Raw genomic sequence first — 22,723 nt, forward strand, 5'->3', positions numbered from 1 at the left:
TGAGTTGAGCTTAGGCTAGGTCACTGATTTATCAGTGTTGACCCGGACTCAGGATTCAGGAGTGGATGCTGGGGGCACACAGGCAATGTGTGTGGCTGTGTACGCCCGGAGGGGCCCAGCAGGATAGCTGCATATCACTCTGTGCCATCTAAAGCCGGTCTGACAACCCTAACATCCCAGCCCTAAGTATGGGTTCTCAGTGAGGTATTCAGGGGTGACAATCCTAACTGCCCAGAGCTATACCTCTCAAAGGCTGGGAAACAGAAACAAGGGTGCTACCCAGGTTCTTTATCCTCAGAGTCCTGCTAATAGCTCCTGCTGCTGCAGCTTATAACATAAGCAGAGGCAGGTTTTATTTCCCTTGCAGTTCCCCTCCAATGTAGCCATGCGAGACGGGTACATTGACCGTAAATGACTGAAAACTGATTTGAAATATTCAGAATGCATGTCGATTGATAAGAGCAGAGACTTTGAAAGCTAAAGACGTTGGGCTAGATTTAGTGAGAACCTTTGCAATTATCAAATGGCCATGTACTCTCTCCTCTCGCCTCCTGTTCCCCTCTCCTTTCGCTCTTCAGATACTTTATTTATCTGCCTTTTGGAATGGGATTTGATTCAGTAAGCTCACCTCCCTTTCTCTGCCAATTTCGTTTGCATTTTGCTGTCGCCTCTTCTCTCTGTGTGGTTAATGAAACCTGTGGCCTGTCATGTCACTAATTGGAAGGAATGAATGATTCAGTACTCTGGTCAACACGTCATCTAGGAGTGATGGGGAATTTTAAGTGGCTGGTGCGTATTCTTATTATTATAATCATATTTTAGTTTTTTTAGTGTCCTTTGCCCGTGGTGTCAGAGCTAGAGCTGTAATGACCTGTCATGCTGACATTGGCTAGTGTAATTGGACACTCCCGTGTTTCCACATGCGTCTGTGAGGACACTTTACTGTAATACCAGAATAGTAGTGTAGTGAGAGATGATAGGTGAAATAGGACCATTCAATTCCATAAGCATGTTATGAAATGTTTCATTTGATAAAGCATCTGAAAAGATAAGGTAGGTGTACTTACATTGGAGTGAGCTATTAAAAGGAAGTGATTGAGGGAGAGAGAAAAAAAGGCTCGGCCACAGGTATGCGTGCTTGTGTCTTTGTTTCATTATATTTGGTTGCCTCTGCTAGTCACAAGTAGTCATTACGTCTTTTATATCTTTTAAGTTAAGCACATTCTGTAATAAGGTCACTGCACACATGCAGATTCTCAATTTTTTCAATCAAGAATTCTTCTTTTAAAAAGGGTCCATCCATATATCCATCATCAACTCATCAATTGAGTATTTTTCAGTGTTGATTCATAACTCTAGCTATTTTACAAAGGCAGCCTACTAAAACTGTATAAACCACATTCGGGTAAAAAATAAAATAATCGTAGGCCCGAGATTTAGTGGGTGACTCATCAACCCATTTCTCCTCTCCTGCTGAAGGACATTTTGTGTCTCCCACTGAGCTGCTGTCTTCCAAAAGGTGTGCTGGTAAAGGCCTTGTGTAAATGGAACCCCTCATAGACACCTGACAGCCACAGTCCCCGGTCCCGCACCCCCTGCAGAGAGAGGAGCAAGCTTAGACATTTTATCCTGTAAATTAGACTACACACAGGGGATTAGGGATCATTTAGGAGAGCAGTGCATTATAATGAATAGCCTCTAATATCAGAGGTGAGAAACTAATGAAGCTCTAGGGCCTATGCCAGCATGTCTCTTCTGGTTCTCTCATTCTCTCTGTCTCTCTTTCTCTCTCTCGCTCTTTTTCTTTCCCTCTCTGAGGCTGCTGTTTATTTTATGTTTGTCCGCATTTCTCTGAATCCACATCACGTTGAACTTTGTGGTCTTTGTCACCTTTGATTGGAGTGATGACACCAGACACAAATTTGACAGCTGGTCATTTTGTGCATAAATATTGTCTGTTACTATAGAAAATCATGTGATTTTACCTTAATAATAGGTCTTTATTTCTGGCATGCACATTTAAATAAATGACTAAATAGGGTTAATTAAACATGTCATAAGGAATGGTTAATAATAAGTTAGAAGTGAGATTACATCCTGTCTGGGGAGTGTTAAGGTATTGTCAGGTATTATGCCAGAATGTAACGTTTGCAGCTGAGTACACATTAGTGAAATGTTATGTGTCAATATAGTATTTGTGTGTCTCTTCAGACAATGTTGACTAATTTCCATGGATACTGACCTAAATGGTCTTACCTGCGGTCCAGAACCCTCCACTCTAGTTGTCTTCAGGGGTGTGTGCGCGTCTTCGGAACAGTTTTAATTAATGGAGTGGCAAGTGAGGTCTTACAGGAGTGTGAGTCACAAGGAGTGTGCGAGAGGGCAAGCCACTCCTGGTTGTGTACACTTGGTATGGGTGGGGGTTGGTTTGTGCAAATGTGTGTGAGTGGAAAAGGAAGGACGCATTGTTGTGGAGGGTTGAGGTCTGAAGGCTGAGGGCTGGCATCTCTTGTTAAGGTCGTTCCACCTCCACCCCCCGTTCCTCCTCATTATCTTGGCTTTCTGCCCTCCCAACTCAGATTCTATCCTGACTCTCTGACTGAGTGTGAACCTATAGATGGCTGGCAGAAGGTTGTCTGTGTGTATGAATACAGCCCTCCTGTCGAGTAGAAATAACAGGTCTTATCATAACGGTCCATATTTGACCTCTTGGAAGGTGCTGACTGTGCTACATTGAGTTAAATTGCATTCTTGCACCGAGGGCTTTCTCCAGCCGGAGCAGAGCTATCCAATACATCCATTAGGGTCATTTAATCAGTGTTAATGACACACTCTTAAGATGATTAACATGATTAGAGCCACACTCGCTATGGATTCTAGAGTCTAATTCTTATTGAAGTGAAATGAGCCTGAGCCCTTTGAAAGACTTGAGTTGTCTCTATCATTGTGATCAGTGTTGGTTCTATATTCGCTAGATATCCTATCCCTGGTTTAGTGGTTTGATTTTGGTCAGGAATTTGTTCTCAGTTAGCTACAATCTGAGTGAACATCTACACGCACCACAGGTGTCTCCCCTCCCTCTCATCATGCTTCAGACTTAATCTCTCCGAGTGTAATCACTCTAATTTGGCCCCGGCTATTGATCTGAATACTGAAACAATCAATGTTAGTAAGGTAGAATCTCACTTTTGTACCTCAAAACATGTTTTCATTTCTCAGAAGCCCTTACTTCATTATTGTCGGGGCTCTCTGCCGTAATAAAGTAATGGGCTCGAATGCCGGCGGGTGAAATGATACATTGAAATTGATAACATAAAGCTAGAGATTACTCTTTAACTATGAGGGATGTGCCTCCTATGAACTGCCCTGTGAGGAATCATAGGTGGGAGTCTGAAGGCAGAATATATTGCTTCTAATGGGCCATCCTGGAGGAGAAAGAGAGCCTGTGCAGCCGTGCACATCCCACCGGAGGCCTCAAAACAGCGTGCTGCATCTTTCCTTAAAGGCAAACATTTCGGCACATATTTTATTTTCTTCCCCTGTAGACGTGATGAATGACGTCTCCCGGGCTACTCCCGCTGAAATAAAAGGCTTTTCCCTCATCACATTTGTATCAATTGTTTTATTTCTTCTGACAATGTTTACTCTGTGAGCGCTGTGGTAATGATCAGCGGAATAAATGCAGTTGGGGGAGGGTTGTGTAGCTCCTCCAGCAGAATGCCTCTCCTCTCCTTCTCTCCTCCCTCCTCCTCTCTCCTCCCTCCCTCCTCCCTCTCTCCTCTCTCCTCCTCTCCACCCCAGGCCTTTATCTCTGGCAGGTAAGGCGATAAGAGAACGGCAAATATCCCCCCATCAGCTGGGTGATGTGATGAGTGGGTGCCTGGCAGACAGATATGTGTGTTTGCATCTCTGACAATGTTTGCTGTATATTTCCACGTCACGGCCGTAGTTTGTTGAAAGAGTCTCGGCAGTTGAGTATCAGTTTCTGATATTCCTACTTGTGTTGGTTGCCTATGTGATAATATTGATAATCAAAGCTCTTTCTGTAATCAGTGGATTGTATTTCTCTCTGGTTGAGAGAAAGGGAGAGAAAAAGAAAGAATGTCTTGGAGTAGGTCTGTACAACCAAATGTTTATGCTCACAATGTAAATATATGTATATATTATTCACTTGCAGACCACAGAAGTGGCTAGTATGAATATTTGATAGAACTGGGTTACAATCACAGTGAACAAATTGGTAATATTGAGCAGAAAATCTATTACAGCCACCCCCCCTTTCTCTCTCTCCTCTCTCTCTCTCTCTCACACACACACACACACACAACCGGCTGGGATGGCAGGAGTTGCTGACATCATAGTTGTATGTGCAGCGCATGTAGGCCCAGCCCAGCTGCAGTCTCAAATCAAATGTTATTTGTCACATGCTTCGTAAGCAACAGGTGTAGACTAACAGTGAAATGCTTAGTTACTGGCCCTTCCCAACAAAGCAGAAAAATAAAATGGAGAAATAATAGAAAGCGAAAACATGTAATAGACACTGCATCTTTAAGACACTGCATCTCAGTGCAAGAGGCGTCACTGCAGTACCTGGTTCAAATCCAGGCTATATCACATCCCATAAGGTGGCGCGCAATTGGCCCAGCGTCGTCTGGGTTTGGCCGGGGTAGGCCGTCATTGTAAATAAGAATTTGTTCTTAACTTAATATGTCAATTCCTCATCAATTCACAGGGATTTAACCGTTTTTACATTCATTGTCTTAATGGGTGCATGCTTATTAGTAACTGGAATAAGAAATGTCATAAATGTGTCAAGTGCAGCGTCTGGTTGCTCCTCAATACACACCACAACAAATATCAACAACATAGGAATCACTACAAAACTTTTTGTATGACATCTTATACACTATATTAGGCCCAGCCTTTGGAGCTTTGGTTTTCCTAGATATGGCTACTATATTGTCATCACTACATCCAATGGATTTGGATACTGCTTTAATGCAAATTTCTGCAGAATTAGTAAAGATGTGATCAATACATGTTGATGATTTCATGTCTGTGCTGTTTGTAACTACCCTGGTAGGTTGACTGGTTACAGTTTGAAGCGTTTTCTTGAGTGGGCAGCTTGATAAAAGCCAATCAATATTTAAATCACCCAGAAAATATACCGCTCTCTGTCAAGCATTTCACATGTTATATACTGACTGTTAGCACTTGGTGGTCTATAGCAGCTTCCCACAAGAATGGGCTTTAGGTGAGGCAGATGACGATATGAAATGTCATCAGCACAACCCAGATAAACAAACTGCTATCTATATAGCCTGCTCCTCCTTGCTACTTCCAATCTACAGTATATAGCTCCTCCTTGCTACTTCCAATCTATATACACTATATATACAAAAGTATATGGACACCCCTTCAAATAAGTGGATTTGGCTTTTTCAGCCACACCCGTTGCTGACAGGTGTGTACAATCGAGCACACAGCCATGTAATCTCCATAGACAAACATTGGCAGTAGAATGGCCTTACTGAAGCGCTCAGTGACTTTCAACGTGGCACTGTCATAGGATGCCACCTTTCCAACAAGTCAGTTTGTCAAATTTCAGCCCTGCTAGAGCTGCCCCGGGAAACTGTAAGTGCTGTTATTGTGAAGTGGAAATGTCTAGGAGCAACAACAGCTCAGCCACGAAGTGGTAGGCCACACAAGCTCACGGAACCGGACCACCGAGTGCTGAAGCATGTAAAAATCGTCTGTCCTTGGTTGCAACACTCACTACCGAGTTCCAAACTGCCTTTGGAAGCAACGTCAGCACAATAATTGTTCGGAAACCTTCATGAAATAGGTTTCCATAGCCGAGCAGCCACAAACAAGCCTAAAATCACCATACACTATGCCAAGTGTCGGCTGGAGTGGTGTAAAGCTCACCGCCATTGGATCTGAAGCAGTGGAAACGCATTCTCTGGAGTGATGAATCACGCTTCACCATCTGGCAGTCCGACAGACAAATCTGGGTTTAGCGGATGCCAGGAGAACGCTACCTGCCCCAATTATTTTTCTGCTTTGTTGGGAAGGGCCAGTAACTAAGCATTTCACTGTAGTGCCAACTGTAAAGTTTGGTGGAGGAGGAATAATGGACTGGGGCTGTTTTTCATGTTTCAGGCCCCTTAGTTCCAGTGAAGGGAAATCGTAATGTTACAGCATACAGTGACATTCTAGATGATTCTGTGCTTCCAACTTTGTGACAACAGTTTGGGGAGGGCCCTTTCCTGTTTTAGCATGATAATGCCCCCGTGCACAAAGCAAGGTCCATACAGAAAGGATTTGTCAAGATCGTTTTGGAAGAACTTGACTGGCCTTCACAGAACACTGACCTCAACCCCCTCGAACACCTTTTGGCATGAATTGGAACCGACTGCGAGCCATGTCTAGTTGCCCAATATCTGTGCCCGACCTCACTAATGCTATTTGTTGCTGAATGGAAGCAAGTCCCCACAGCAATGTTCCAAAAGAGTGGAGGCTGTTATAGCAGGAAAGGGGGGACCAACTCCTAATAATGCCCATGATTTTGGAATGAGATCCTCGCATCTCAGTGCTAGAGGCGTCACTACAGACACCCTGGTTCGAGTCCAGGCTGTATCACAACCGGCCATGATTGCCCATTGGGCGGCGCACAATTGGCCCAGCGTCGTCCGGGTTTGGCCGGGGTAGGCCGCCATTGTAAATAAGAATTTATTCTTAACGGACTTGCCTAGTTAAATAATGGTTACATTTTTTTTTTTTTATTATGTTTGACGAGCAGGTGTCCACATACTTTTGGTAGTGTATATACAGTATATATGTCATAGGCTACAGTAGGCTACTAAATAAAATGTCCAGTGGCACACTGACTCACCTAATGATGAGGAAGCCATAGGCTACTCACGGTGATGGCCGATGTGCTTGTCATGGCAATAGACTCTCAATATGAGCTACTTTGAAAAACAGTGCTGCAGTTATCAAAACAATTGTGGTTGTTGATTTTTTTTTTTCTTTGATTTGTTTTTCAGACACATTAGTCTTCTCTTTTCAGCAGTAGGCTTTTGCTTCCAAACTGTATGTTTTTCCTGCGATTTTTATTTTGAAATCTGCAAAACCAACAGCTGCAACCAACCATATAAATATAATCCATCGATGGCAGTTCCCATTCAAGTCAGGACTGGCATCCATTGCTAGTCTATTTAACCAGGGTAAGAAGTTACAATACCCTTCTATGGATTATATGTCTATGGCCACAACACAACAAGTTGTATATTTGACTCGCATGCTGCTCAAACTGCAGCCTTCCCGACTGTAGGCATACTGGTAACTGTCAAAATATTTATAAAGCCCTTTTTACATCGGTAGATGTCACAAAGTGCTATACAGAAGCATGGTGGCTAGGAAAAACTCCCTAAAAAGGCAGGAACCTAGGAAGAAACCTAGAGAAGAACCAGGCTCTGAGGGGAGGCCAGTCCTCTTCTGGCTGTACCGGGTGGAGATAGTACATGGCCAATAAGCCCAGATTGTTCTTCAAGATGTTCATAGGTGACCAGCAGGGTCATTCAGAGGTCGAGACAGCAGGTGCGGTAGAGAGAGAGAGAATAGCTGGTCCGGGACAAGGTAGCACGTCCAGTGAACAGGTCAGGGTTCCATATGCCGAAGGCAGAACAGTTGAAACTGGAGTAGCAGCACGACCAGGTGAACTGGGGACAGCCAGGAGTCATCAGGCCCGGCAGACACTTTTTTTAGACACTTTGTTGGTGTTTCCTTTATTTTGCAGATACCCGCATGTGCTTGTGATACCTTAATCAACAGTTATTTTTTTAAATAAACTATAGATCCTCTGTGAATGCATTATGCTCTCTGGTGTATTTTGAACATTGAGAGCGGGCTCCTGTGGTTGGATTAAAAATTATAATGTTTAAAAAATACTATTTCAGGTTTTTTTTGCCCTCTTTGGCACAAGCCCGACTCACACAATTGACCAGTCAGATTTATTATTATTATTAATTCACAAATTAAACATTAATGAACATTATTCACATAGAATATTGCATTCTATTATACACCCTATCATAATCAAAAATTATATTTAAAAAAATAAGTAATGTATGAATGTATTATCAGTTCATATATCTACTTAATTGTATAGCCTAACAAATTGAAGAGTGATTGACAATAAATAATTGTAATCAAATTAAAATGTTGATGCATTATAATGAGTTAATTACCTGAATGCATCTTTATTGCCTAGGCGTTAACAAAATATTCATACAAATATGATTAGGCCTCTCATAGACTAGGCCTTGTAGAAAGAGGGTCAATCAAGTTAGGTCTGCCAAATGAATGTAACATTGGAAGAATATACATGAATCCAGCCACAGAGTATAACCTCTAATCATAAAAAAAGTTTTTTTAAACATGCACAATTAGAAGCTTCAATCTATATAGAGAAAGGGTGACTAAATTCAAGCCCAGTAACTTTGCTCACCACATCCACCTTGTCTCGTATGGCTGCCACGAAAAGCCCCCACCTGCTGATCTGCACGAAGTGTGTGCGTGCCACTGGCGATGTACCTTGCTGGACATGTTAGCTGTTCTCGGCGGCTAATCATCACTTCAAACGCATTCCTTCGGTGTTATCGGTTGGTCTACTACTACTGGTAGTACTGTTAAAATGTAAGTTATGAATCGCAAATCACCATACAGCTGACACACTTGATTTCATTTGGAGTTCAATTTGGTTGTCCAAAATACTATCAGCTTTCCCTGCTCTTTGCCGATGAATGCCCTGATCTCTGGCCAGTCAATTGGTTGAATTACATTGTTGTTTCGTTTATTAATCGCTTCTAATAGATCTGAAAATGATGCAATAACCATGAATTTAACCGAATGTTTGTTTATAATGAGGTACGTCCCACGTTTAACCTGGACACATAAATAGTAGGAATTTGCGCTGGCTACAGCCATGACAGCATGAGAGAGAAATGAAACATCTGCACGTCGCCTGCAGGTGCAAGCCTGTGTGTTTCACTGTCCAATCTGAGGCTTGAACATGATCTGAGGCTGTTTGGTCTCTTGGGTATCAACTTGGGAGAGCGGACAGTGTATTATAAACAAAAAGCCTCATATATTGGCCCAAAAAAATAACACATCTGATTTTTATGTTTTCGGTGTGTGGAGAAAAGTGAGGCGGGGCATCGGATAAACAGTAATTCAACTTTGTCCGGCCTAACTAGGATTAAAGTGTCAGATGGTAAACAGTAGCAGCAGCGTATGTGATGATTACAGCTACAAATGTTGTCTACGAAGCGTGTGACAAATATAATTTGATTTGATTTGAGTTTGCTGTGTATTTCACCTTTCAGAGACCTTTCATTTTGTCTGTATTGACTTATTGTGTGGAGACATTTTGGGATAATTGAACTTTATCACAGGGTTGCTGAGTAAACTCCTTAGTTCCTCAAATCAAAATGGGATGAACAAATGTAATCCACCAATTTGCATATATCCACTCTGAGTGTTTTTATTTCGTTGGCTGTCATCCTGTGTTGTGAATATGTCACGTCTTCTCCCCACCTGGAGGGGTTCAGAGATAGTTATTTTCAAAGAGCTGTCAGGGGGCTGATGCTGTGAGGAGAGCTCACTGGTTTATGGCAGGGTGATATAAGGGCTAGCCTGTTGCAGCTAGCTCGGTTAAGATAATTGCTCCAGCGCAGGGTGTCACAGCAGAGTTTTTTTGTTTGTTCTCAACTTCCATTTTCAATGATGTCCAGCCTCTTCTCTTTACTGTGACAACTGAAAATTGCAATCGGTAGTTTGGAAATGGCTACTCTATCACCTTGTACCCCAAAGACTAATAGGTGTTGTTGTTCATCTATGTTGTAAGACCAGGCTCTAATAAGATCATGGTATTGAGTGAAAAATCTGCTAACCGAGTACAGTACATCTGCCCATTTTCACTAGTTGTGGAAAGTAGATACATAGAAGGTGGTGGGGGGGGGGGGGGTCATGGCAGATTCCCATGGCTGCACTGACTGTACTTAGATCCACTGCTTCCTTCAAAAGTTGTACCATAATTCTCGCATTGGAATTATCGCAAGTGCTGGCTTAAGATTTGTTTAGCCAATATCGTATGCATTAAGAGGGAGATCACTTAAAAGGATATGTATCTCAGCTAAAAGCTAAATACCATCATGAAGCTAGAGCAGGGATGGGCAACTTTGATGGGGGTGGGGGCCACAAAATACTAATCATGGGGGGGGGGGGTGCAGTGGCTCGCGGGTCTGTGTCCCCACATCCATACCAAGATGTAGTCAGAGCCGGCCCTAGCGCTAAGCAAAATGTTGTTTCCCCCACCTTGCAAGCAAAACATTCTAGCGGCCATCGTCTTGACCGAGGAGAGAAAAAAATAGACGTTTTAGTATTAATTTCTTGCAATTCTATACCGAACAAAAATATAAACTCAACATGTAAAATGATTGTCCCATGTTTTATGAGTTGAAATATAACATCCCCGACATACACACACAAATCATATTTCTCTCAAATTCTATGCAGAAATTTGTTTACATCCCTGTAAGTGAACGTTTTTCCTTTGCCAAGATAATCCATCCACTTGACTGGTGTGGCATATCGAGAAGCTGATTTGAACATCATGATCATTACACAGGTGCACCTTTTGCTGGGGACAGTAAAATGTGCAGTTTTGTCACACAACACAGTGCCACAGAGTTTTGAAGGAGCGTGCAATTGGCATGCTAACTGCAGGATTGTCCGCCAGAGCTGTTGCAAGGGAATTTAATGTTCATTTCTCTACCATAAGCCGCCACAACGTCATTTTATTTAGAGAATTTGGCAGTATGTCCAACTGGTCTCACAACCGCAGACAACGTGTAACCACGCCAGTCCAGGACCTTCAAATCCGGCTTCTTCACATTCGGGATCATCTGAGGGGGAGGGTGGGTGTGCTGAGGAGTATTTGTCAAATTTCAAATCAAATTTATTTATATAGCCCTTCTTACATCAGCTGATATCTCAAAGTGCTGTACAGAAATCCAGCCTAAAACCCCAAACAGCAAGCAATGCAGGTGTAAAAGCACGGTGGCTTGGAAAAACTCCCTAGAAAGGCCAAAACCTAGGAAGAAACCCAGAGGAACCAGGTTATGAGGGGTGGCCAGTCCTCTATGAGGGGTGGCCAGTCCGCTGTGATTATAACAGAACATGGCCAAGATGTTCAAATGTTCATAAATGACCAGCATGGTCAAATAATAATAATCACAGTAGTTGTCGAGGGTGCAACAAGTCAGAACCTCAGGAGTAAATGTCAGTTGGCTTTTCATAGCCGATCATTGAGAGTATCTCTACCGCTCCTGCTGTCTCTAGAGAGTTGAAAACAGCAGGTCTGGGACAGGTAGCACGTCCGGTGAACAGGTCAGTGTTCCATAGCCGCAGGCAGAACAGTTGAAACTGGAGCAGCACCACGGCCAGGTGGACTGGGGACAGCAAGGAGTCATCATGCCAGGTAGTCCTGAGGCATGGTCCTAGGGCTCAGGTCCTCCGAGAGAGAGAAAGAAGGGAAGAGAGAATTAGAGAGAGCATGCTTAAATTCACACAGGACACCGGATAAGCAGGAGAAATACTCCAGATATAACAGACTGACCCTAGCCCCCTGACACATAAACTACTGCAGCATAAATACTGGAGGCTGAGGCAGGAGGGGTCAGGAGACACTGTGGCCCCATCCGATGATACCCCCGGACAGGGCCAAACAGGCAGGATATAACCCCACCCACTTTGCCAAAGCACAGCCCCCACACCACTAGAGGGATATCTTCAACCACCAACTTACCATCCTGAGACAAGGCCGAGTATAGCCCACAAAGATCTCCGCCACGGCACAACCCAAGGGGAGGCGCCAACCCAACCCAAACAGGAAGATCACGTCAGCAACTCAGCCCACTCAAGTGACGCACCCCTCCTAGGGACGGCATGGAAGAGCACCAGTAAGCCAGTGACTCAGCCCCTGTAATAGGGTTAGAGGCAGAGAATCCCAGTGGAGAGAGGGGAACCGGCCAGGCAGAGACAGCAAGGGCGGTTCGTTGCTCCAGAGCCTTTCCGTTCACCTTCACACTCCTGGGCCAGACTACACTCAATCATATGCCCTACTGAAGAGATGAGTCTTCAGTAAAGACTTAAAGGTTGAGACCGAGTCTGCGTCTCTCACATGGGTAGGCAGACCATTCCATAAAAATGGAGCTCTATAGGAGAAAGCCCTGCCTCCAGCTGTTTGCTTAGAAACAATTAGGAGGCCTGTGTCTTGTGACCGTAGCGTACGTGTAGGTATGTACGGCAGGACCAAATCGGAAAGATGGGTAGGAGCAAGCCCATGTAATGCTTTGTAGGTTAGCAGTAAAACCTTGAAATCAGCCCTTGCCTTAACCTTTCACGAGTATCAACCCCGTATCCGGGATCACCCCCCACCCCCCCCACACTGATTAGCATCGCTAGCATAGCTTCACAAGTAAATAGTAGCATCTAAATATCATTAAATCACAAGTCCAAGACACCAGATGAAAGATACAGATCTTGTGAATAAACCCATCATTTCTGTTTTTTAAAATGTTTTACAGGGAAGACACAATATGTAAATCTATTAGCTAACCACGTTAGCAAAATACACCATCTTTCTTTGTCCACCATTTTCTCTCTCCACCACTAGCTATCACCAATTCGGCTAAACTAAGATATTGATAGCAACAAACCAAGAAAAAAACTCATCAGATGACAGTCTGATAACATATTTATGGTATAGGATAGGTGTTGTTAGAAAAAAGTGCATATTTCAGGTAGAAATCACAGTTTACAATTGCACCGACCATCACAAATCGACTAGAATTACTAGATAGAGCAACGTGTATGACCAATTTACTCATCATAAAACATTTCATAAAAATAGACAAAGCATAGCAATGGAAAGACACAGTTCTTGTGATTTCAGACCATATTTCAGATTTTCTAAGCGTTTTTCAGCGAAAACACAATAAATCGATAAGTTAGCATACCACATGTACAAACGTTAGTAGAGCATGAATTCAAGGCAAAGGGAGCTATAACGTTATCATCGCCAAAATATATTAATTTTTTCACTAACCTTCTCAGAATTCTTCCGATGACACTCCTGTAACATCATTTTACAACATACATATACAGTTTGTTCGAAAAGGTGCATATTTAGCCATACAAAACCGTGGTTACACAATAAAAATACTAGGAAATCAAGCCTCAATATGTCTGACGTCATCTATCAGAGTGATCTAGTTTAATTGAAAGCTAATCATATACTTGACTAAAAAATACAGGGTTGACAGGAATCGAAAGACAAATTAGTTCTTAATGCAACCGCTGACTTACATTTTTAAAATTATCCTTACTTTTCAATACAGGGTTCGCCAAGTGACGCGATAACAAACAAAATGGCGAAATATGCGTTTAAAATATTTCGACAGAACAACGATTTATCATATTAAATATTGCTTACTTTGAGCTGTTCTTCCATCAGATTCTTGGGCAATGTATTCTTTCTTGGGTTTAATCTTCTTTTGGTCGAAAGATGTCCTTTGTCCGTCTAAATGCCCGCTAACGTTCGACCGGGACCCCGAAATGTGCCCGGTGCTTCACATAGAAATGCATCAAAATCGCACTAAACGGATATAAATTGCTATAAAACGGTTTAAATTAACTACCTTATGATGTTTCTAAGTCCTATATCGAATTAAATTACAGACGGATACATTTTACGTTGATAACCGAGCCTTTGAAAATGGCATCCGGAGGTGTCTTCCTGCGTAAAGGCGAGCGTCGAAAGGGGGGCTACCCTCACTCCTTGGTCCTTTATAACCTCTGAGAGCTACGCAGAAGGCCCATTCCACTTCTCATTGGTTACTGACATCCAGGGGAAGGCGGGTGCAGTTCGTGTCGTTCCATAGGATAGACAGAGACCTTAAAAACTGATCTGAAACCAGAGCTTCGCTCTCAGACCTTTCACTGTCTGTCATGGATTTCGCTGTAGAAAGAGTTCTGGGTCACCCACAGACATCATTCCAACTTTGTATGAAACTAGAAAGTATTTTCTTTCCAATAGAATTAATAATATGCATATTGTACGAGCAAGAATTGAGTACTAGGCAGTTTAATTTGGAGACGACAAAATGCTAATTCGGAACAGCACCCCCTGTAGTCGCAAGAAGTTAACAGGAAGCCAGTGTAGGGAGGCTAGCACTGGAGTAATATGATCAAATTTTGGGGTTCTAGTCAGGATTCTAGCAGCCGTATTTAGCACTGAACTGAAGTTTATTTAGTGCCTTATCCGGGTAGCCGGAAAGTAGAGCATTGCAGTAGTCTAACCTAGATGTAACAAAAGCATGGATTAATTTTTCTGCATCATTCTTGGACAAAAAGTTTCAGATTTTTGCAATGTTACGTAGATGGAAAAAAGCTGTACTTGATACAGTCTTGATATGTTCGTCAAAAGAGAGATCAGGGTCCAGAGTGACGCCGAGGTCCTTCACAGTTTTATTTGAGACGACTGTACAACCATCAAGATTAATTGTCAGATTCAACAGAAGATGTCTTTGTTTCTTGGGACCTAGAACAAGCATCTCTGTTTTGTCCGAGTTTAAAAGTAGAAAGTTTGCAACCATCCACTTCCTTATGTCTGAAACACAGGCTGTGAAGGCAATTTTGGGGCTTCACCATATTTCATTGAAATGTACAGCTGTGTGTCATCCGCATAGCAGTGAAAGATAACATTATGTTTTCGAATGACATCCCCAAGAGGTAAAATATATAGTGAAAACAATAGTGGTCCTAAAACGGAACCTTGAGGAACACTGAAATGTACAGTTGATTTGGCAGAGGACAAACCATTCACAGAGACAAACTGATATCTTTCCGACAGGTAAGATCTAAACCAGGCCAGAACTTGTCCGTGTAGACCCATTTGGATTTCCAATCTCTCCAAAAGAATGTGGTGATTGATGGTATCAAAAGCAGCACTAAGGTCGAGGAGCACGAGGACAGATGCAGAGCCTCAGTCTGACGCCAGTAAAGGGTCATTTACCACCTTCACAAATGCAGTCTCGGTGCTATGATGGGGTCTGACGCCATTAAAAGGTCATTTACCACCTTCACAAATGCAGTCTCGGTGCTATGATGGGGTCTAGACTGAAGCATTCCGTATACATTGTTTGTCTTCAGGAAGGCAGTGATTTGCTGCGCAACAGCTTTTTCTAAATTTTTTGAGAGGAATGGAAGATTCGATATAGGCCGATTTTTAGTTTTTTATATTTTCTGGGTCAAGGTTTGGCTTTTTCAAGAGGCTTTATTACTGCCACTTTTAGTGAGTTTGGTACACATCCAGTGGATAGAGAGCCGTTTATTATGTTCAACATAGGAGGGCCAAGCACAGGAAGCAGCTCTTTCAGTAGTTTAGTTGGAATAGGGTCCAGTATGCAGCTTGAAGGTTTAGAAGCCATGATTGTTTTCATCATTGTGTCAAGAGATATAGTACTAAAACACGAGTGTCTCTCTTGATCCTAGGTCCTGGCAGAGTTGTGCAGACTCAGGACAACTGAGCTTTGGAGGAATACGCAGATTTAAAGAGAAGTCCGTAATTTGCTTTCTAATGATCATGATCTTTTCCTCAAAGAAGTTCATGAATTTATTACTGCTGAAGTGAAAGCCATCCTCTCTTGGGGAATGCTGCTTTTTAGTTAGCTTCGCGACAGTATCAAAAATACATTTTGGATTGTTCTTATTTTCCTCAATTAGGTTGGAAAAATAGGATGATCGAGCAGCAGTGAGGGCTCTTCGATACTGCACGGTACTGTCTTTCCAAGCTAGTCGGAAGACTTCCAGTTTGGTGTGGCGCCATTTCCGTTCCAATTTTCTGGAAGCTTGCTTCAGAGCTCGGGTATTTTCTGTATACCGGAGAGCTAGTTTCTTATGACAAATGTTTTTAGTTTTTAGGGGTGCAACTGCATCTAGGGTATTGCGCAAGGTTAAATTTAGTTCCTCAGTTAGGTGGTTAACTGATTTTTGGCCTCTGACAGGAGGCCTGTAAACAGTAGCTATAAAAAGTGATTGAGTAGACTGCATAGATTTCATGACAAGAAGCTCAAAAGACGAAAACGTCATCTTATTTTTGGTAAATTGAAATTTGCTATCGTGTTAGCAACACCTCCGCCTTTTGCGGGATGCACGGGGGATATGGTCACTAGTGTAACCAGGGCATGAGGCCTCATTTAACACAGTAATTTCATCAGGCTTAAGCCATGAATTTAGAATTATGTCTGTAATAAAGCCCTTTTGTGGGGAAAAACTCATTCTGATTCACTGGGTCTGGCTCCCCAGTTGGTGGGCCTATGCCCTCCCAGGCCCACCCATGGCTGCGCCCCTGCTCAGTCATGTGAAATCCATAGGCTAGGGCCTAATGAATTTATTTACATTTACTTATTTCCTTACATGAACTGTAACTCAGTAAAATTGTTGCATGTTGCGTTTATATGTTTTGTTCAGTACCTTCTACCTTCTTAACAGCACTATCAACAAGGTAGGTCCTACAGGCTCTAGTTTTGTCGCACCTACTGTTGGTGGTCAGGTGCTACAAAGAGGGACTTTTGCAATTGGCTCAAAAGAGAGCAGCACGGGTAGCCCTTAGATGTACACAGAGAGCAAACATTGATAATATGCATGTCAATCTCTCCTGGTTCAAAGTGTAGGAGAGATTGACTTCATCACTACTTGTATTTGTGAGAGGTATTGACATGTTGAAAGCACCGAGCTGTTTATTTAATCGACTAGCACCCATGCATACCCCACAAGACATACTACCAGAGGTCTCTTCACAGTCCCCATGTCCAGAACAGACTATGGGAGGTGCACAGTACTACATAGAGCCATGACTGCATGGAACTCTATTCCACATCAGGTAACTGATTTAAGCAGTAGAATGACATTTTAAAAAGTGTTAAAAATTCACCTTATGGAACAGTGGTGACTGTGAAGCAACACAAACAGGCACAAACCCATGCATACACACATGATAACATATGCAATCTACGCACACGTACACATGGATTTTGTGTTGTAGATATGTGGTAGTGGAGTAGGGGACTGAGGGCACACACTTAAGTGTGTTGTGAAATCTGTTATGAATGTATTGTAATGTTTTTTAAATTGCATACCTACCTTAATTTTGCCAGACCCCCGGAAGATTAGCTGCTGCTTTGGCAGCTAATGGGGAACCATAATAAACACAAATCAAATACAAATGGGGCCCCCCCCGTCAGTAATTCGACCATGATTACTACAAGTTTAGATAGCTGGCCGCTAGACTAACTTATCAACCTACATTTTTTTGCTGACATGGGCTAATTGAGTGACTGTCAGTGACTGACATAAGAGTAAAACTACTGATGCAAAACCACATTTCAAAATTGCACCTTGAGTATTCTACTATTCTTGCTCTGCTTTCTTGACATCTAAGTCAAGCAGGCAGGTCCTACAGGCCCTAGTTTTGTCGCATCTGGACTACTGCCCAGTTATGTGGTCAGGTGCGGCAAAGAAGGACATATGCAAATTGCAGTTGTCCCAGGACAGAGCAGCACGTATTGCACTTTGATGTACACAGAGGACGAATGTCAATGAAATTCATGCTTATCTTTCCTGGCTCAAAATTTAGGAGAGATTGACTGCATCACTATTGGTCTTTGTGTGAGGTGTTGATGTGCTGAAGGTACCGAACTGTGTTCAAGCAGTTGGCACACAGTTCAGACATTCATCGGTATCACACAAGACATGCAACCAGAGGTCTTTTCACAGTCCCCTTGTCCAGAACAGAGGCTGGGAAACAAACGGTATTAAATAGAGCCATGACTAAATGGAACCCCCTGCCATCGCAGGTAACTCAAGCTAGCAATAAAACCATATTAAAAAAACAGAAAAAAGAACAACACAACGGGGACTGTGTTTTACTTTGCATTGTGTATTGTATTATGTATGTGATACGACTGGGATGTGTGGTTGTCTCGCCTGGCTATCTTAAGATGAATACACTAGTTGTGGGTCACTCTGGATGAGGAGCGTCTGCTGAATGGCTAAATTGTAATGTAAATGTAGTGCTACAGTGTATGTATGTATATTTATATATATTATGTATTTTATTTGTTGTGTTTCCTTTTTGACCCCAGGAAGAGTAGCCGCTGCCTCGGCACAAGCTAATTGGGGATCCTAATAAATACTAAATACTAAAACAGTATGTTGAGCCTTTTTTGGGGGGTGGGGTGGGGAATTCACCCGCAGGCTTACAAAGTGCAAAAACAAAGTGCACAATGTTGAAGGGTTATTTTCTATAATCAGCTTCAAGTGGAGGCAAAACCTTTTGAATTTACCATTTATAGAAATGTACATCTGTTCTCGTTGGCCCTCCAACACTTAGGCATACTTATGTGTCCAGAATAGAACAACACCATGTGAGCCAGTTTGATATATCCTAAGTGCAGATAAGGTTGACGGACTCTGTCTTTTTCTTTTGTAAAAGCTGGGTACATTCCAACAAATAACCACCTTTTTGGTGAGTGGGCCGCAGAGGCCCATCCATCAATTTGTATTGTGGGAGCAGCATTTGAAAACTGCCATGCATGTAAGACATTGCCTGCTAGCCCTCACACAAAGGTATACACATTAAACTCGGGTTTACATTGTGTGTCAACCTATTAAGGCTGTACCATATGTTCTGCACACACAACTGGTCCTTTTTTCCCATCTGTGTGCAAGACTGATTTCAGTTTACGATCACATCCCACGTCACCATAAAGTGCCCACAGCGGATGTACCAAACAGCTTCTTGTCGGGACCTACAAGTGTCCTGGACAGAATGATGGAGCATTGGGGATCAATCTGTGAAAACTTGATGGAAATAAATGTTGTTAACATCCTCTCTCTCTCTTTCTGACAGGTCATATTTGAGGCGGAGGTCTCGGACGGGAAGACCGGCTTCATTGCGATTGATGACATCCAGGTTTTGAGCTATCCATGTGGTAAGTCATTACACAGGCAGTAATTACCAGACACTCCTGCATTGCTGCTGATGGGTTTTTTGTTGCTCCGCAAATGAAGATAAGAAGGTGACCTTCTGGTAGAGGGGAAGGATGAGGTGAGCAAGGTTTGCTGCTGGAAGATAATAAAGTGGGCTGACCTGCATTTGAAAACATCAGTGTCGGCGCAGGAGGGAATAAATAAATATACTAATAAATGAATCTTCCGTGTAATAAAGGATAATTGTGCTCTCTCAGCATGGCTTTATGGGTTGTAATAGCTGGCTTCCACCCACTTCAGCACAATGAGGTACTTGAACGTTAACCTTAAAAAATCCCTGGCTTCCTGATAACCTGACCATTAAATATATTTGTGGATTTCTCAATTTTCATCCAGAGACCAAGACACAGTTAAGCATGTTTCCGACAGTTTCTACAGATGCCAAGAATCTGAGACGCCATTAGAAAGAATAGACTTTCCATTATTGAATCTTAATGTAATTTTAAACAAAGAAGTGTGTGTGTGTGTGTATGTCCACAGTTGTTTGCTTTGTATTCACACTCTTACAGGTCGATGGGGTCCAACCTGAACGTTGAGATATTTGGATTTTACAATTCCCTCAGTTCTATAGTCTATCCAGGATGATAAAATAATTAACATTAAAGAATGTAAAGATATCCCAATTAGGAGCACCAGCAACCACAGGGGTAGTGATTTCACCTTCACTGAGGAGAGCTCCTAACTAGGACTGTAATCCTTTTGAACAGTGTAACAAACCTTTATAAAACTAACCACCATGGTTAGTTGTGACAGTTAATTCTAAATGGTGGGTAAAATGGCTGGTTTAGGTACCCTACACCCTTTGAGGCCTAGACTGGTGCAGTCCAGTGTGTCCAGTTATGCATCCTGTCCTGCTACCTCCTCCTAGGATGCATCCCAAATGGCACCCTATTCCCTACATAGTGCACTACTTTTGGCCAGAGCCCTTTAGTGCACTATGAAGGGAATAGCATGCAATTTTGGACACAGCCCTAGCCTCCACAGTAACAGCATTAATTTAAATTGACAGCTGCATCCAGAGAAATTATCTGAGCAGTGAGCAGTACTGAGCACTAGCCACCCCTCATTTGGCAGCGGGGTAAGTGGATTGACTCAGGGGACTGGTACGTCCCAGGCTAATTTGGAGATAATCTGCTAATGGCGTCACTCCAGAGGGTCATTTCTGTTGGATTTAACAATAATAATTAAATAATAATTACCCTTCCCTCTCCATCATTCAACCATTTACTACTTTGGAGTGTTTAGTGAGTGCTATAGTAAAGCAATCATAGTCCTAGTAAGTGCATGGTTGCTCTTCAGTAACAAATGCTCTTGATTGGGACCAACAGGGGATAATCAGCAAATGCCATTTTCTTTTGCACCATGGCCTCTTCCTGATCCCTGTCTCAAGAGAAGCCTGCAGCTCTTCAGCAGCACTGACGCTAGGATGGATCTCTAACGAAGCTCTGTGTGAAATTAGTGTGTGCTGAACCACCCAGCTTCTATCCACCCATTGCACTGATGATAATGAACTAGCTAAGCACTCACCCAAGCTGACAAACCATTGGACACAGTAATTTACAGTCTCTATTTTAGCAATAGTCCCTAGAGTCAAATGAGTTAAATCACTATTTTTGGGTCTTTTTCTAAGGTCCTATCACTAGTCCATTGGATTATCTCCTCTTTTCTTCTCTCTCCACAATGGCCTCGATCTCACACTGTAGTGCTCTCGCAGTCTACAATGCTGTCTCTTTGTATGTATGGTATGTGCATAAAATATGCCTAATCAGTTTTTCCTCCAGAGTATAAAGGGAAATTTGGAGGATTACCCTCCGGCTGTGACTTGAATTCACTGCTTGATTATAGAATACAATTAAATTCAGAATCACTCCAAAACACTAATAAAAAATACAAGAACAACTACAGGCACTGAGTTTTCCTTCTCAAAGTCAAATCGAAGAAAGATAATTCATTTTAAATGCAGCAATTTTAAACTTGAACATGTCTTTCTAGTTGCAGAGAGAAAAACGTGGTGTCTCTATACATTGATAAAGGCATAGTTAATGTATTCAAAGTATGAATAGCCAAGCCATCGTTTGGCTCGTTAGGTAATCTGTAACGAGGATCCCTGGACATTAACAACAGTGTGAAGCCAGACAACTGTTTTGGTCCTGTTGTGTTCAGACAGAGTTTAGCGCTGTTTCGTAAACGTTCCTCCTAGTTACGTGTGCTCAATTACTGCTGGCACCGCTCCAGACTACCACGCAGCATCTGGGCTGCCAACCTTCCAAATCACCATGAATAATTTAGCTGTCCAGATCAAAACTCTGCTTGTTAATATTCTTTCTTCCAAAAAAGACTCCATCCTTCTCCTCATGTTAGTTTAATGTTGTTGTTGGGTCTTTTATTTCCATAGGTTACCTACCACATAGGTTTCCTTTTATTTTTCCTGTTGTCCCACAGCCCTCTTAGAACACTAGTATCTTTTGATTTGAGGTGCAAGTGTGTATTGTAATAATCCAGGCTGTTCACAGCAGTGGTGTATGTTTATTGAAAGTGTTTACCAGTAGCCACTTCACCCACTCAGCTCTGGCTGTGTTTGTGTGACAGATGAGGTAGTTATTAGGACTTGCCGTCTGACATGGCGAGGAAAGGGGGGTGCTGGGAAACCGCAGGGCTGCATTGATCATGTCGTGTGCGCTGTGTTTATGACTGCTGTAATTGTTTTCTTCCCCGTAGATAAATCGCCTCACTTCCTGCGCCTGGGAGATGTGGAAGTCAACGCCGGGCAGAACGCCACCTTCCAGTGCATCGCCACCGGCCGGGATACCGTGAACAACAGGCTGTGGCTGCAGGTATGGACTGGGATTGGGAGCAGGGCTAGCCACTGAACAAATCAAATCCAATTTTAATAGTCACGTGCCAAATACAACAGGTGTAGACCTTACAGTGAAATGCTTACTTACGAGTCCCTGACCAACAATGCAGTTAAAAAAAAAAAATACAGATAAGAATAATAGTTTAAAGTAACAAGTAATTAAAGAGCAGCAGTGAAATAACAATAGCGAGACTATATACAGGGGGGTACCAATACAGAGTCAATGTGCTGGGGCACCGGTTATTTGAGGTAGTATATGTAGGTAGAGCTATTAACTTCTTACGGCTGAGATCGGCTGAGATCCCGTTAACGGGATCGACTTGACAACAGCCAGTGAAAGTGCAGGGCGCCAAATTCAAACAACAGAAATCTCATAATAGAAATTCCTCAAACATACAAGTATTTTACACCATTTTAAAGATAAACTTGTTGTTAATCCCACCACAGTGTCCGATTTCAAAAAGGTTTTACGACGAAAGCACACCATCTGATTATGTTAGGTCAGTACCTAGTCACAGAAACACAGTCATTTTTCCAGCCAAAGAGAGGAGTCACAAAAAGCAGAAATAGAGATAAAATTAATCACTAACCTTTGATGATCTTCATCAGATGACACTCATAGGACATCATGTTACACAATACATGTATGTTTTGTTCGATAAAGTTCATATTTATATCCATAAATCT

General features: G+C 42.5%; 1 protein-coding gene across 1 annotated transcript in view; it reads left to right on the plus strand.

The window, feature by feature from the left end:
- LOC120024070 (receptor-type tyrosine-protein phosphatase kappa-like) overlaps window positions 1–22,723 on the plus strand; it is a 196,268-nt gene that overhangs the window by 58,236 nt on the left and 115,309 nt on the right. The window contains exons 4-5 of the mRNA XM_038968181.1: window positions 19,040–19,121; window positions 21,898–22,013. Coding sequence (XP_038824109.1) covers window positions 19,040–19,121; window positions 21,898–22,013 — 198 coding nt within the window. The remainder of the gene's footprint in view (window positions 1–19,039; window positions 19,122–21,897; window positions 22,014–22,723) is intronic.

Source organism: Salvelinus namaycush, chromosome 29 (assembly GCF_016432855.1).
Source record: "Salvelinus namaycush isolate Seneca chromosome 29, SaNama_1.0, whole genome shotgun sequence".
NCBI lineage: Eukaryota > Metazoa > Chordata > Actinopteri > Salmoniformes > Salmonidae > Salvelinus > Salvelinus namaycush.